The sequence below is a fragment of the Aquarana catesbeiana genome, linkage group LG10, assembly GCF_042186555.1.
Source record: "Aquarana catesbeiana isolate 2022-GZ linkage group LG10, ASM4218655v1, whole genome shotgun sequence".
Taxonomy (NCBI): domain Eukaryota; kingdom Metazoa; phylum Chordata; class Amphibia; order Anura; family Ranidae; genus Aquarana; species Aquarana catesbeiana.
Window position 1 is genome coordinate 160438109 of NC_133333.1, and position 15979 is coordinate 160454087.

General features: G+C 39.9%; 1 protein-coding gene across 2 annotated transcripts in view; it reads right to left on the reverse strand.

The window, feature by feature from the left end:
* PPP1R12C (protein phosphatase 1 regulatory subunit 12C) overlaps positions 1–15979 on the reverse strand; it is a 243257-nt gene that overhangs the window by 132197 nt on the left and 95081 nt on the right. For both annotated transcript variants that reach the window (XM_073602853.1, XM_073602852.1), the window contains exons 6-8: positions 12892–12966; positions 10259–10347; positions 6359–6498 (exon numbers count right to left, since the gene is read on the reverse strand). In XM_073602853.1, the coding sequence (XP_073458954.1) occupies positions 6359–6498; positions 10259–10347; positions 12892–12966 (304 nt within the window). The remainder of the gene's footprint in view (positions 1–6358; positions 6499–10258; positions 10348–12891; positions 12967–15979) is intronic.

A 15979-nucleotide genomic window follows, 5' to 3' on the forward strand; every position in this document is an offset into this window, starting at 1 on the left:
GTGGGGACCCTTGAGGGGGAGCACCTAAGTCACTGCAGATTTACCGTTGTCATCACTAAAGTCACCCTACGCAGGAACTCCTGAATGAACTGAATGTTAACTGAGGACTTTCATAAACACTGACTTTTATCTATTCACTTTTTATTTTATAATTTATAGTTTTATTTTTTCTGGCACATTTACATGTCTTTGGCACATTTTTGCTTTATATGTTGTTAAAATTCACAATTGGTTGTTCTCATGGTGAAGAAAAGTGCTGGGTTTGCTTCACCAGCTCTGTATATTGTGCACAGCGGAGATATAGCGCGAATATCTAACCAATATAAGGCACTGGTCGTGGACTGATTATATCAACTATTCCCAGCTAGTTTAACAGTTGGAAGGAGTACTTGGCCTACGTTTTACCCCTGATACACCATTAGGGGGGCTGTGCTATTGCTACACTTAGTATTTATAATTTGGTGTCATCACCATTGATGAATTGTTTGCTTACCTGTATTTTGAGATATATATATATATATATATATATATATATATATATATATATATATATATATTTTCATTGTAGGCTTGTTTACAGTTGGTTGCACTTAGAGGTATGGGATAATAATCCCATCGGGCACATAGATACACAACTTTTAAATACAATCCATATATTTTTATTTATTTAATTTATTATTATTTATTTTTTCCTTTGGATTAATGCACTGGGTAATCTATTTTGAGGAGAATACACAGGATACATAAGTTCTCAGCCTACACACAGTATCATTTATCCAATTCAGGTAGCGCCTTCTGCCCCTATTCATATACTATTTTCCTTGCTTATCTCATCCCTGCAGGGGGTGAGTAAGGGGAGGCTGCAAGCCTGTGGTCTGTGAGCGCGGAAATTCCACTTACTTCTTAAAGTTGCACAAAAATTTGCTTTGGTCAGGTAGGCCACTTGTTTTGTGCCCAAGTTAGAGCTAGAAATGGACGCAGAGACTGGTGGTAAAATAGGGTCCTCCCCTGATGCAAAAGAAATAGTCAATCTGAGCAATTTACATGTTTTGCAGCCCATTAAAAGTGATGGTCTGCCTGAGTTTTTGCCATGGCTCTCTTGCCCTTTGTTTCCTCCATTGCCATCAGTGAGGGTATTCTATGGGGCAATCATGAAGTAGGGTGTGAAAATGGGGATACCAAGCTCCGGGTGGAGGAATTTTTACCAAGTCTGAAATTTTTTTCACTCAAATATACAAAAAGTCAAAAACACATTTTCAGGTTCCTGTACATTTAAAAAAAAAAAAAAAAAAAATGAATACTAACCAGGAGACAGCTAAAATGTGTACTGGATATAATGGAGATATTGATTCTCATATTCAATCCCAAAACAGGGTGAACTTGTCATCTTTCCATGTTGCTGGTCCCCATATGGTTCCATGCTTCACCCGTCATGATGGGCATATACGTCCGGAGTGGTGTTCAGGGTCTGAGAACCATAGGACTGGCCATTCAGTTCTGGACCTGCATGGCACTCTGGGACCAACTACACTTGTTACGCTCAGTGCCAAGGTAACCTCCCAAGCAGATGAAATATATAAAATATTTCCGCCCTACCAAACAATTAAATGCTATTAACAGCTGCGAGTACCAAAGAGGTCAGTCCATAACCACAAGGTAAATAAAAATACAATAGATAGTGCTGCGCTGTTACAGATTACCATAAAGCAAATTGCTGAACATAAATAAATTGCTACATGTTAAATATACAAAGTAACTGATAAATTACATTGAAAATAAGAGCATAAGTGAAGTGCTAAGTGCCAGAGGTAACAATATCGTGATAAAATCCGTATTCAATGAATCTCCCAAGCAGGATCCAGTGCCCAAAGCAACATTAAAAGCCGTCCCATAGTGCAGGGTACCAAGGTTTACACCAATCCAGGTGCACTGTTCCCTCAGATTATATTCAGGTCACTTTTTGTCTACTGAAAGATGAACATCTATAAGCATTTCTTCCAGTCTTCATCTTTATAGGTCCCCTGGCAACGCCTTCAAGCCTAGGAAAGACTTTAATTTTAGCAATGGCTGTATCAAACTATCAAACCTGCAGGATAAAGTCTTTGCTTCACACCTAAAAGCAAGACTTGCTTACTTCGACTGATAGTCTATGTTTAAAACTGTTGTCCTGCAAGGTTCCTATCACACAAGCTATTGACTTCACGAAACTCACAGGAACAGATCTGGCAGAACCAAAACCACAACAGAACCCGTAGACAAGTTTCTAGGAAACTGGACACATTGATTTTTATTGCAATTTCTCCAAAAAAGGGAAGACATACAAGTAAAAGGCCAATTGTCGCCTATATTCATTTGTTAATTTGGTCTTTTCCCTCAATTTTGAGAGCAATATATGTTGTGCAGTGCAATATTTTTTTCACATAATGTTTCACAGGGGTGTTTGTTTCAAGACTGGTTCTTATACAAAGCTTGTAAATAATGAACAAAAGTTGGGACACTTGTAGGAATTATTCACATTTTAAAGGTTTAAAACAACGATGTGGATCAAAGTTTCCAATTAAAAGGAACTTTTTTTTTACCTCTCCAGCAGCTAATGTTCCTACCTTCCCTCCGTTCCACCGATGAAGGCTACATAATGGCATTTGCACTCCCGAATGTTCCGGATGGCCGTGTCCCCATCACAATCCAGCCAAGAGCAAGTCTGAGTCATATTTTCACTGTTATTTTCATGAACATTTAACATTACAATACATGACTGTCAGAAGCCAGCCAAGGCGGGGGCCAATTCTGAACATAAATGACATTTTACAACTACAGTAACGTAGACATCCTTGTCTGATTGCAATATCTTGAATGGTTGATTAGCCACATAGGATATTAGCCCATACGAACAGCAATTCATAGGTCTACATTTATATTGTAAAGTCTAAGGTTTAATATTTCCCTCTGGGTTCTGAAGTGAAAGTGTCCCAATTCTAGACAATCCAGATACATCATAATTCCCATACCATGCAGTACACCACTATAAACCTTTCTGCAAAAGCCTTGTTGCACAGAGAGGACAGACTCCAGACATGCCAGGTTATTTACAGAATAAGGGAGGTTATCAATTCAGGTCTCTACATGGGCACTCATTCTGCCGTTATCACAACAGCCTCCAGTGGGAGGCAAACACAGAGGTATAGTATCAAAGAAAAGAAACAAATGGGAGGAATTTTTGTAAAGAATATAAAAACAGATAAAAAAAAAAAATGGTGCAAAAATATACTAGGGACTAAAATGTTTGGGTGGAGGTTTAGAACACTAGAAACAAATTTGAATACAATGGAAGGAATCAGACAGAATCTGCAGCAGCAAATCGCAACCAATCTGCTTCTCTCTTCAGCTTGTGCGGTTAAACAAATATAAGATAGAAGCTAACTGGTTACCATGCACAGCTGCTCCAGATTCTGTCTGCTCCAATTTTGATAAATTCCTCTCAAAATATGAATACAACAGTGCAAAATTATGGGATCAAAACAGATGGCATTAAACATAAAAAGAACCCAAAAACTTAAAATTCACATAGAGGCTATTATGTCAGCAGAAGTAGGATCTTAGCAGGCAGAGGTGCAAGTTTGAAAGTATGATACAGGGAGGAGGATGAGAGCGAAAAGCCAGTTTGTAACCCCTGAAAATTAAACTCTGAACCTGGATGTTAGATTTTCTGTAACCAGAAGGCCAACAGACACCCCCCATTCTGACAATGGAAAGAAGCCTTGGAACCAGCCTTGGCTAGTTTGGAAGGCTGCGTCTTCTTGCATGTTCCGGACTTCACTATGTAACCAGAAGCCTGAGTAGGGCAAAAGGAACGTCGGTATTGGAAATCCTACTTGTAGAGGCACAAGACTTTTTCTCTGGGGGAGGAGAGCACTCATAATGCACCAAAAATATTCTTGCTGACTGATTTATGGAACCCCCAACCGATAAAGAATTTCATTGGAGGGTGGAGCTCTTTCCCCTCTTGATGGTGTGGGGCTTCAAAAATTAAACAACAGATTACCTCAACATTTCATATTCCTGATATGTTGCCTGCTGTACTATGTAAGAAATTGTATCCTATTCTCTTTGTATTGCTTCCTTTGTGTGAAATCCCTGGTGTTTCTGCCAGTCTATCGGCTTTCCCATTAAAAACTGTCTACGCTAGACATGAGAGCACAGCATGGTCAGTTTTCTGGCTGTTTTAGGACTGTGCTGGGAACTTGGCCTTCTCTCTTCCAATAATCTGATTTGTGCTGACCAGTGTGCTGCAGTTTCTCCTCCCCTAGTTCTTCTGAGCTCCTTATGTAGCCAAGAGCAAGAGGGTATGTGATCACTTCTAAATAAAAAAAAAAAAAATGTATGTGTACACAAATGTTTTGCACTTTATATTTCCACTTTAAACGGAATGGGTTGTTTTACAAGGTGAGAGTTCACATATACTTTAAACAAACCAACCAGATCACAGCTGTGTGAGCTAACAAGTACAGCTTTAAGTATGAAGGTGAGTAACAAAACAGATTCCATCTTGTACATGTCTGACTTCAGTAAAATGTATTCTTATTGGTTACCAATCTGCACTTGCTGCTTGCAAGGTTACTGAATAAGCCAAATAATGCTATAACAAAATAGAAGGTTTCACAGAGATGGGGACTGCTACAAATGTATATTCATTAATAAATAGTATTAGTAGACCTTTCACACAGAACCAGCTTATATTATTGGTTTACTAGTCGACAAAAATAAATAAATAAAAGGATGTTCCTATTTTTAAAAAAAACTTTGGAAAAAAAAAAAAAATAAATAAAGTCTGAAAAACGAAGAGAATAGATAAAAGTAAAAGGCATTCTGTTTAGACCAGACCACCTGGTGAAAAATAGGCTCTGAAGATAGCAACCCCTTTCCCAATAAAAGGATAAGTTCACCTTTGATAACACGTTACACCTAGACCTAGAGTCACTAGGCAGGGAGATCTTCTCCCCCTGCTAGTGGTCACAATTTCTCTCTTTTTTTTTTTTTTTTTTTAAATGCACACACCCGTCCGCGCCACTCATTCACAGTCTTCTGTGAATGGAAAACTACAAGTCTCAACAGCCCTTGCAGCTGTCGGCTTGTAGTTCTCAATGAACTACCACTGTGCTGTGGGCGCCATGGTAGTTCAATGATACTTCCTGTCTTGCTCTTATAAGGTACAAGCAAGCAGATACACTGACAGATCTGCAAGAGACTTGCTTGGCATCAGCTATCTGCTGATCGCTGGTGCAATGCTTTACAGGCTCCCAAAACAAAAAATAAATGCACTTTTTCTACCTGCAAAAAACGTGATTATTTTTTGTCAAAAGGTGAACTTATCCTTTAAATTTCAGGACAGAGACTCAATGAATTCAATGAATAGGTTTAGTTCAGCTGTCATAGAATAATCAAGCAGCACAAGTTAACCACTTGCCGCCCGCCATATAGCAAAATGACGGCAGCAAAGTGGTTTCAATATCCTGACCGGCGTCATATGACGTTGCCAGGCTATCAAGCCGCTGTGGCGATCATTGCTGCAGTGCTGCAGTCTGACACACCGCAACACTGATCTAGGTAAAGAGTCTCTCACGGAGACTCTTTACCATGTGATCAGCCGTGTCCAATCACAGTGTAAAAAGGAAGAGCCGTTGATTGGCTTTTCCTCACTCGCGTTTGTTAGACGCGAGTAGAGGAGAGCCGATCGGCTGCTCCTCTGACGGGGGGGGGGTCTGAGGATGCCCACATTGGACCCCCAGGGAAGCCACTAGGACCACCAGGGATGTCACCACCAGGGGTGCCAATCAGTGCCCAATGGGCATCACTGATTGGCATCCATCCGTACCATACATTATAGTATATCAGTACCACCTATCAGCGCCCATTCATGCCCATCTGTGCCACCTATCAGTTCCCCACCAGTGCAGCCCCATCAGTGAAGGAGAAAACTTACTTATGTACAAAGTTTTGTAACAGAAAAATTTCGGTCTTTTTTTATTTGTTTAGCAGAAAATAAAAATCCCGGAGGTGATCAAATACCACCAAAAGAAAGCTCTATTTGCGGGAACAAAATGCTAAAAATTTAGTTTGGGTACAGTGTTGTATGACCGTGCAATTGTCATTCAAAGTGCAACAGCACTGAAAGTTGGTCTGGGCAGGAAGGTGTCTAAGTGCCCTGTATTGAAGTGGTTACGGAATAGCAGCATCCATCAAAGCAGAATCACAGGAAAGTCCTCAAAATGCTTCTGCAGGTTAAATGAATATATAAAAAACCCCAAGATCAATCTGAGAATCATAAAAAAAAAAAAAAAAAAAAAAAGGATGCTCTCACCATTGGTTGATTCGGTTTCCTCTTCTGAACTGCAAGAGCCCTCTTCATCGCCAACTGTTATAGTGCCCAATGTCTTCCTTTCCTTTGATTGGTCTTGTACAGAGATCTTTTCTTTGCTGCTCATTCGACATACGGAACTCCTGAAAGGGCAATTATAAAAATCCTGGTCGTAACAAAACCTCAATTTCCATAGACATCTCTTAACACATGCTTTGCTTACAATGCTTGAACATTTATACAAGGCCACAGCATGAGCTCTAGGTAGATAACTATAAAGACAGCACATTACAGTGCAGATATAAATGGGAAGAACCGGAACCCTGTGAAGATGTGAGTCACTGACAAATGTGACTAAAATAAAGCTTCCGAGATCACAGCCATGCCACCAGATCTGACCATTTCCTTTTTAAATGGGGTTAAAAAAAGAATCTCTCCCACTCAAATTTAAACAAACAGGTGAAAATACATTTGAACATTACCAAAGCGACTGAGAAGTTATGGTTTGGGGATTGAGTCCAGAGGATTTAAGTCCACAATCTATCATTTACTCTGTGTCCGACATACTGAAAAAGTATTGTGCAGCTATTATCACCATTAGCTCCTCATCACCCAGTAGAATGCGACTCTACTTCTCTTCTATAGAAGTGAAGTCCAGGATGAGAGTGCAGAGTGTTTGGAATTGGAGTGTTTTTCACTGCAGAGTACTTGGGGAAACTGTAGCAGGAAGTGGGCTTCATCCTACAGCATCCTCCGGTCACACCACAGGCACAGTCTACAACCCCAATTTCAAAAACATTGGGATGCTGTGCAAAAGATATCAAATGTTTAAACTGAGAAAAATTTACAATTTAGAAAAAAAAAAAAGGTAAGTTTGAAATTGATGGTAGCAACATGACTCAAAGTTGAGACAGGGCAACAAAAAGCTGGCAGAGTAAGTGGTACTAACAGAAGAGCTGGAAGAACATTTTGCAATTATTAGGGTAATCCGCAACAGCTCAGCAACATGACGGGGTATAAAAAGAGCATCTTAGAGTGAGAGTGTCTCAAACGCAAAGATGGGCGGAGGTTCACCAATCTGTGAAAAGCCAAGTTAAAAAAAAATTTGAACAATTTCATAATGTTACTCACCGTAAATATATCATCTACAGTACATATCAAAAGATTCAGAGAATCTGGAGAAATCCATGTGCACAAGGGACAAGGCCAAAACGCAATATTGATGCCCGTGATCCTTGGCCCCTCAGGAGGCACTGCATTAAAAATGGCCGCGATTCTGTTTTAGGACATCACTGCATGGGCTCCTGAATGCTTCCAGAAATAATGCTCTGTGAATGCAGTTCACTGTGCCATCCAAAAATGCAAGGTAAACTTCTGTCATGCAAAGAAGAAGCCATAACTGAACATCCAGAAATGCTGCCCTTCTCAGGTCAAATGGTCTGTTGCAAAGTGAAAAACTGTTCTGTGGCCAGCTAAATCAAAAATTTTACATTTTTTGGTGCACATGGGCGCTGCGTCCTACGGGCTAAAGAGGAGAGGGATCTTCCAGCTGCTCATCAGCACTCAGTTCAAAAGCCTGCATGTCTGATGGTATGGGAATGCATTAGTGTATAAGGAATGGGCAGCTTGCACAACTGGAAAGGCACCATCAATGCTGAAAGATATATCCAGGTTTTAGAGCAGTATATGCTCCCATCCATATGATGTCTTTTCAGGGAAGGCCTTGCATATTTCAGCAGGACAATGCTAAACAACATACCGCACCTATGACAACAGCATGGCCTGGTAGTAGAGTTCAGGTGCAAAATTGGACTGCCCGCAGTCCAGACCTTCTACCAGTTGAAAATATTTGGTGCATCTTGAAACAAAAATATGACAAAGGACGACTCAGGATCGTTGAGCAGTTAGAATCCTAGAACGGGACAACATTCCTCTCCGAAAACTCCAGCAACTGGTCTCAGACGTTTACAGAGTGTTGTTAAAAGTGATGTTAGGACATGACCCTGTTCCAACTTGTTTGAGATGAGTTGCTGCGATAAAGTTCAAAATTACCATTTTTTTTTTAATTAAGGGTTGTACTTTTACTGAGCTTTTAGCTCTGTCTGTGCTGCCCTGATTCAATTTCCAGTTTGTTGACACTCTGATTTCTGTACAGGTATAGGGTCTGTAAGTCTTTGGGATTTTGTAGCATCTCTAGGTATGGGACCAGTTTTTCATTTCTCTGAAATGAATGAGAAGTATTTTCTGGAAGATAATTTCATTCCCCCACACATTTTTCTTTAGAATTGTTCATTATGTCATTTGAGACTATCAGGACAATTGCTTACAGTACAGCTATAGAGAAAAAAAAACCCTGTGAAGGGTGTTACTGACCAAAGTGACTAACATAAAACTGCTAGGATCATAGTCATCACCAGAATTGCCAGTTTCCTTTGTAGGTGGGGTTAAAATAGAGGTTTGACTTGCTGTAAAATCTTTTTCTTGGAGTATATTATTGGACAAGGAATGTTCAGGAACATCGCGATACTGCTGCTGCCACCTTTAGAATATTGGGCAAAAGAAAAAAAAAAAAGCGGCAAGGACAATTCAGTATAACGGCTCCCGCTCCTAGCATGCATTTTTAGCAAGTGGATGATACGAACTACGAGGGTAGAGAGCCACATCCTATAATATACTACAAGAAAAGGACTGAAAGGCTCACAAAAACTAAGGAAACCAGGGTGGCCCAACAAACCTACATAGCTACCTAAAAAACTTAAGACCCAAAGCTGGCCACCCAGCAGAACTTAAACATGTGAACAGAAACCCAGGTGGCAGCCTAGCAAACTGATGCCCAATGCTGAAATGAGCTCATCCAATGTCAAAAGATTTAACACGCTGGTCCAGGCAAGATCAGGCTCCACACTCAATTCCATATCATGTGCTGGCTCAGATAGTCCCCAATGCAACAATCTGTACCAGCAACTGGAATATCACAGCAAGAAGCAAAATATAATTTTTCTTTTTAAAACTAGCCAGCAGGAATAAGTTCTATACGGGTATCATGTTGGGTAAAGCCCTTTCTCAAAGAAACTCAGAAATGACTCCATGAGCCTCAAAACCTTTTCCATCTGTAGGATGAGAAAAATCTTTAGAGGTCAAGGCCCACAACTCATAGGTTCAAAGGCATTCTTTGAAGAACCAACATAACCCAACTGAGATTCGGTGTAGTACCTGTGTGTATGAGGCCTAAACAGCCCTTCGAAACAATGTTTTAGAACACTACAATTTTTCCAGTCTTTATTGCTTTTCTTTGTGCATATTCAGGATATTTACTGGACGGTTTAAAATTCAATATTTGCAGAGGTTAAACAAATAAGCTTAGAAAACTAAAATTAAAGCCTAAATAAGTTTGGATACAGTGGCAAAGGGTTTTTTTTTTTTACATCAGTCAGGTTTCCATTTACACTCTATATGTACTGGGGACCACTATCACCGCATCAAATCCAGAGCAGGAGTAGATAGATATGTTAACATCTTTTGCAATCCCAACCTTCTGTAAATAGGTTTCCTGGAAAAATATGGGACTTCTAAAAAGATGCTCCAACAAGAAATACTTTTACAGACCAATATTAATATCATAAAATCCTCAGTTTAATTATACGCATATGTATGTGAATGAAGATTTTGAAGATAATTATGTCTAAACTATATAGTAATAATCTAAGAGGAGAGCCAGATAGGAATGGATATTTGTAACTCAGTTGTATCAACGTCAAAAGTGATTAACTGTATATATTTACATTGAGAAAACATTCATAAATAGGCAAATTTATCAAAATGTATACAATTGAAACAGACTACCTTCATACCATACAGTTAGGTAATTGCAGAATATATCGCATCTTGGCCCTTAGAGCTCACCTCCTATGTTTGCTTGTATTTACTAGAGGTTGTTCGATGCCAGTATCAATAATTGCTCGCTTCAAACTTGCCTCTTTTTCACTTCGTAACTGAAAGAATGCAAACCACATTTTGTAAATAGGGTAGCTCAACACAATTTAATAATCAACATAATAATATGAAAATGTCAGGAAAATCTATGAACTTTAGAAAGAAAAGAAAAAAAAAAAATAAAGTTTACTCCATTTTAATTTTAGCTAGAAGTTCTCAATTACATATGACCAAGTTCAATGTAATTATAAATCAGCCAGTACACAGGCTAAATAATTTTTAGTCTTTACCATGGGACATCAAAAAGTAGTATAGCTGAGGGATGAGCAACAACAAGCAAATGCAAAAGGCCCACACAAATGGGTTAAGAAAGGCTCAAAAAGACAGCAGTGTGTAGACGTTACACCCAAAAACGACATTACAGGAGGCCTGGACATTTACCTAGTAGAACCTAAAACATGTAAACAGAAGCCTAGACGGAAGCCACGCAAAGCCGAGAAACAGTTTACCAATGCCAAAAAGCCATCTGGTGGAGCATGCCTTAACAGGACATGAAAGGGAGGAAAACTACCCCCTTAAACCATAAGCTAGAATAACTACTTATCTGATCCACCCAGAAATGTTGGAACAAGAGGCTAGCAAGCTCCTGTAGAAACCCTAAGTAAATAGAAAGAGGTAATCCAAAACTACATCAGCCCTGAGATAGACACACAAAGCTGATGCCACATCGAGATAAAATCAAAAAAAAAAATTGGAATATTTCAGAGGACATAAAAGGAAGGACAATATGCTGGTTAAGGTGAAAGGAAGAGATCACCTTAGGGAGAAAGGAGGCTTTAAGCGGACTCATTACAAGACAAGGCCACTAACCCAGAGACCCTCCTTGCAGATGTGATAGCAACAAGGCGGCCACCTTGCAAGTGAAGCCAGACAAAGAAATATCCCTAAAACTTCAAAAGGTGGTACTTTTAGCTTTCCAGAAGCCAGACTTTGTTCCCAGAGAGACATCAGGGACCATATAGAAGGGGACATGTGCAAGGAACCCTGAAAAAAAACCTTTACTAGCGAGTGAGGGGTAGAGCCTCTCAACAAGAACAAAGGCAAGTGAGCATTTAATCTACAAAGTATTAAATCTATAAAATGTTGCAGCACATATAGGAGCAAGTGCCATAGATTGGCAGAAGTGTTGAAGTGTCCAACATGGAGTCTGTGACAGAATTTTCTTTTTGTTTAAATTCTTTATCATTTCCAGTCACACAAGAGTTCTCAATCCAGTTAGCAGACTAGAATAAACACAATATAACCAAAAAGCATTATGCACATTTGGAAATCAGATAACAATCCTCTGTAACAAGTCAGACTATAGCACAGGTTTACCGGTATGCATTAAGAAGCAAAAGAAAAAAATAGTAGGAAAAAAAAAAGTTAGAGCTGGAGAAGCAGAAGAAAGAAAGAAAAAAAAAAAAAAAAAAAAAGGAAGAGGGGGGAGGAAGACAATGCAAGGGATGGAAAAGTGCAAATGTGCACAAAGAGGCTCAGGCAACCCAAGTACACTCAAGTTGAAATTGCGGTCACCATCCCAGGATAAGGCTTGTGGGTTCAAGCTTGAGTGCCCAAGAAAAACCATATTTTAGGGAACCCGTCTTGCTTGCAATTGGCTGAAGCACACGGTTTTAGTTTTGATGCACCCAATTACAGACACAAGGGGGGTAAAGAATTCGGGGGATGCTAGCAACTATGGGGTAGGGACAAGCCCTACTTACACTCCAGATGGTGGTCTGATCGCATGGGAAAATCCCCTGGAGGGCATCCAATGCCAATTCAGACCGTGTTCGCCTCTCCGGTTGGCATATTTCCCTAAGGGGGTTCAAGAACAGGCATCTAAAACACAGGTGCAGCAGAACCCTGGCTTAAAAGGGTTCTGCAGCTGGCTACATACAGTACACCAGGTGCCTGTAGAAATGCTCTCAACAAGTGCCCACAGGTCAGATTACAGGCTGACTGAGGAGCTTCTCTCAGAGGGGTCTGTATACAGTATCCAATGCAATGCCGAGTATCAGTAAAAGGAGTGGCAATGTAGAGAGAAAGACCAACAGAGACTCATTCTCCTATAACACTATGAAGAAAATGAGGCATGCTGGGAATGGGAGGAGATCTACTGACCTGTCTTAGAGCTTTGCTTTTCAGTGTCCAATATTTTTTATGGATAATAAACAAAGAAAAAAAAAAAAAAAAAAAAAGTGTTCTCAGAAAAGTTTTGAACTGTTCTGGCCGGGAGCCAGAGAAAGAGGAGGATGGAGCTTGTTGCGTGTTAAACCATTGCAGAGAGCAATGCTTTCCTTTAGAATCACTTAAAAGGCATGCAAAAGAACACAAAAAAGTGAGTTAAACCACACTGATGTGAAATGCATTTAAAAGCTTTTTTCAATGAAAAAATGCAAATAGTGCAAACTTTTTGCAAATGAAGAGTTATTTCTTCTGAAACCATGTTAAAGTTTATATGGTCAGTCCAAAAGCAAACTCTGCTTAGAGTTCTAAAAATGAATGAAAATGAATAAGTGGGTATGGGGAGAGAAGACAGGGAATAGCCTGGTATTACTTACATCTTCCTGCTTTTTCTGTAGCTCCTCTAAAAGACCAACAACCTCTTCATCAGCAACATCACAAGGCCTCTGACCCTGAAAGCATAATATCTGTATGAGCAATGTACATTCTGCTGAAAATACATAACATACAAAAACAAACAATATAATTTACAGAGCTCAAGCTAGAAGGTGACTGATGGCCATTCTGCTCCATCACCTGACTTAACAAGCAAATACCAAACCAGGGAACACTATAGAATACTTTTTTTTTTTAACTGATGATCGCAATTAACACAGCACAAACCCATCCACGCTGCAGGTAAAAGCAACCCAATATAAAAAAGTGTTTGTGTAAATCCCAGCAACGAACTTCTGTTATTTTCTCCCCTTTCATCTGTAAAATATACAGTACCATTGGAAGCATTTGTTATATCTGTTTGATAAGTGAAAAAACCCCTGTTGATCTTGCCAGAAATTTAGCACTGTGAAATGCACACTTCATTTGTTATCTCAAAGAAGCCATTTATCCTTCCTAGTTCACCTTAAATAAATTACTACATTTTGCATAGTACAAAACGTAAGCAATGTTATTGCATGGGTAAAGTACAATGCATGGTTAAAGTACAATGCATGGTTAAATTCTCAACTAGTAACTATCAAGTGTCAGGAGGGAAGAACATCTGAAGTAAGAAACAATAGGTATTCTGGGTTACGGGCTAGCATTACAATGATAGTTACCGTCATACCGCACCTAGCCTTCCTAGTTCTCATCATAGACTACTGAATAAGCCTTTATCTTGTAGAGATCATAAAGAGGGAGTGGGTTGAGTAGTTTAGCTAAGCACTGGGAAAAGACTAACACTATGCAGGCCACAAAAAAGCTGCGCATTTCTCAGCACACAACAGAACTTAATGAGGAGCTCCCATCTCCCCCCCCCAAAAAAAATTAAAAGGCAGCAGCTACAAATACTGCAGCTGCTGACTTTTAATAAGGACACTAGCCTGTCCAGGGATCCAGCGATGTCGGCACCTGAGCAGATTCTTCAATCGGCTTCTGGTGCAGAGCCTTGGGGGGGGGGGGGATTGGGTGAGAAGGGGGCAAACACTGCCGTAGATTGCCACGGTGATCTGAGCGTCAGGACATGGGAGCAGGTACCCAATCCCCCCTCCCCCCAAAAAGTGCCAAATGTGTCAGTGGAGGGGGGGGGGGGGGGTGCAAACAAGTGAAGCTTCCCCTTGTGGGTGGAGCTCCACTTCAAGTGTTAAATGCATTTCTTAAAGATTAATATTCTTGAGGATTTAATGACTACAGAATATACTCTATTTTAATGCGTACATTACAGCATGCATTCAAACAGCTATCCATTTACTACCAGCCTGATTTTCAGAAGATAAATACATCTTAATACACATAATAAAACAGACTGAAAAACATACCCACATTTCCCCAAAGCCATACAAATCTATCTTTACTTCATACTTCTAAATGCACTAAGAATATATTTGATAGAGTAATAGCCATTACCAATTAACCCTAGGGTTCCTTCGGAAATAGCTAAGGATTCCTTGAGCTATTGCTGACTTCCCGTCTGATGGTGCCTGCATAGTTTCAGGGCAAATGCCACTTGGCAGAGCCAGCAACATGACTGCAAGGGTGTCATTCTGGCCAACCCTGTAAGGTGGGGTTTCTTCCCACTTACCAACAATGTAAGGAGCATTTTCCTAATAAACCACAATTGACTAATCTTACCAGGTTCCGAGACATTTTAAAATATTTCAAGGGTTCCTCTGGTTAAAAAGGTTGAGAAAAGGCTGGTCTACAGTATAAAATGGGTAGCTACCTAATGGGTTCAAAGAGTGGCTTCTGCAGAGCAGAGAGGACTAGAGATTGAAATTCTAAGAAAGCACAGGGTGTTATAATGGTGGTCTGATCTGTGAGACACCTTGAATAAAAGGTTTTTACAAGTATCAGAGAAGCCAAAGCATGTTCCTTAAGAGTACTTAGAGCCAAATCTTTGTCAAGTCATGACTACAGAAAAGTCAAAATAAAAAAAAGGTACCAAGCAGTCTGAGGATTGAAATGCATGTGTACACACATCAGGCAAAAAAGGTTCTCCAGGTACTCAAGAAGATCTTTAAGTGGCTTTTATGGCCTTGAGTAATGAAAGAATGACAATTAAAGACCTGGGCTTCAACAGCCTCAGGAAATCTACCTGCCAATTGTTCACTCACGGGATGTGAACAGAAGGGACTGCTAGGCGGAGTTTTTTTTCTTTTTCTTTGAGAGATGATCAGGCGTATATCCCTCTAGGCTTCCCCATTTCTGGTTCCCCCAATAAATGATATGGGTCACTACTGTGGCACTGCCTGACTGCACCCTGATTGGGTGTCCTTGGAGCGGGGGGGGGGGGCAGAGCCAATTTTATTGCTCTGAGCAAGATGATGCTGTGGAGCTTTGCTTTCCTGGGTGATGAGGTTAATTGAATCCTGGTTCCTCGCAGTATATATTGATTCCTTCTGCTGACCTCAATGTCACTTAAGGACACAGTAGAGACATTGATCGATGGGAACCACCAGTGATTGCTGCAGGGACATGATGTAGACACTCGAAGTGTTGATTTCCCAGTAAAGGATTTCTTGTGAACAAAGTGGCAGTAAAACCTCAAAATGGCTGGTTTAATAAATGATGTAACCACTATCACGTACACCAAGAGGATTATAATATATTATACAAAAACTGGAAATTTCCATGGGATTTGCATACATATAGTTTAAGTTAAGGGTAGGCAACCTTTGAGAGATGGAGAGCTACCTCATAAAACGAACATAAAAGATCACTGGGGTGTGGCGCCATTTTTTAAGAAATTAACTAGCAAGCTGCTCAATAAAAAGTAAGGATGCCATAAAGAAAACTTACCAAAAAAAAAAAAAATTCTTAGAAAACTAAGGTAACTGTAAAAACATAAAAAAAATTTGCCTAGCTTAAAATTTAGCTTCAGTGAGAAACTCGAAATTCACTTTTATTCAGAATTTTTTCCCATGTCTGGGGAGTAATTGCTCTCCACCACAAGGCTAATGCTGGAGTTCATCATGAAAGCAGAACATA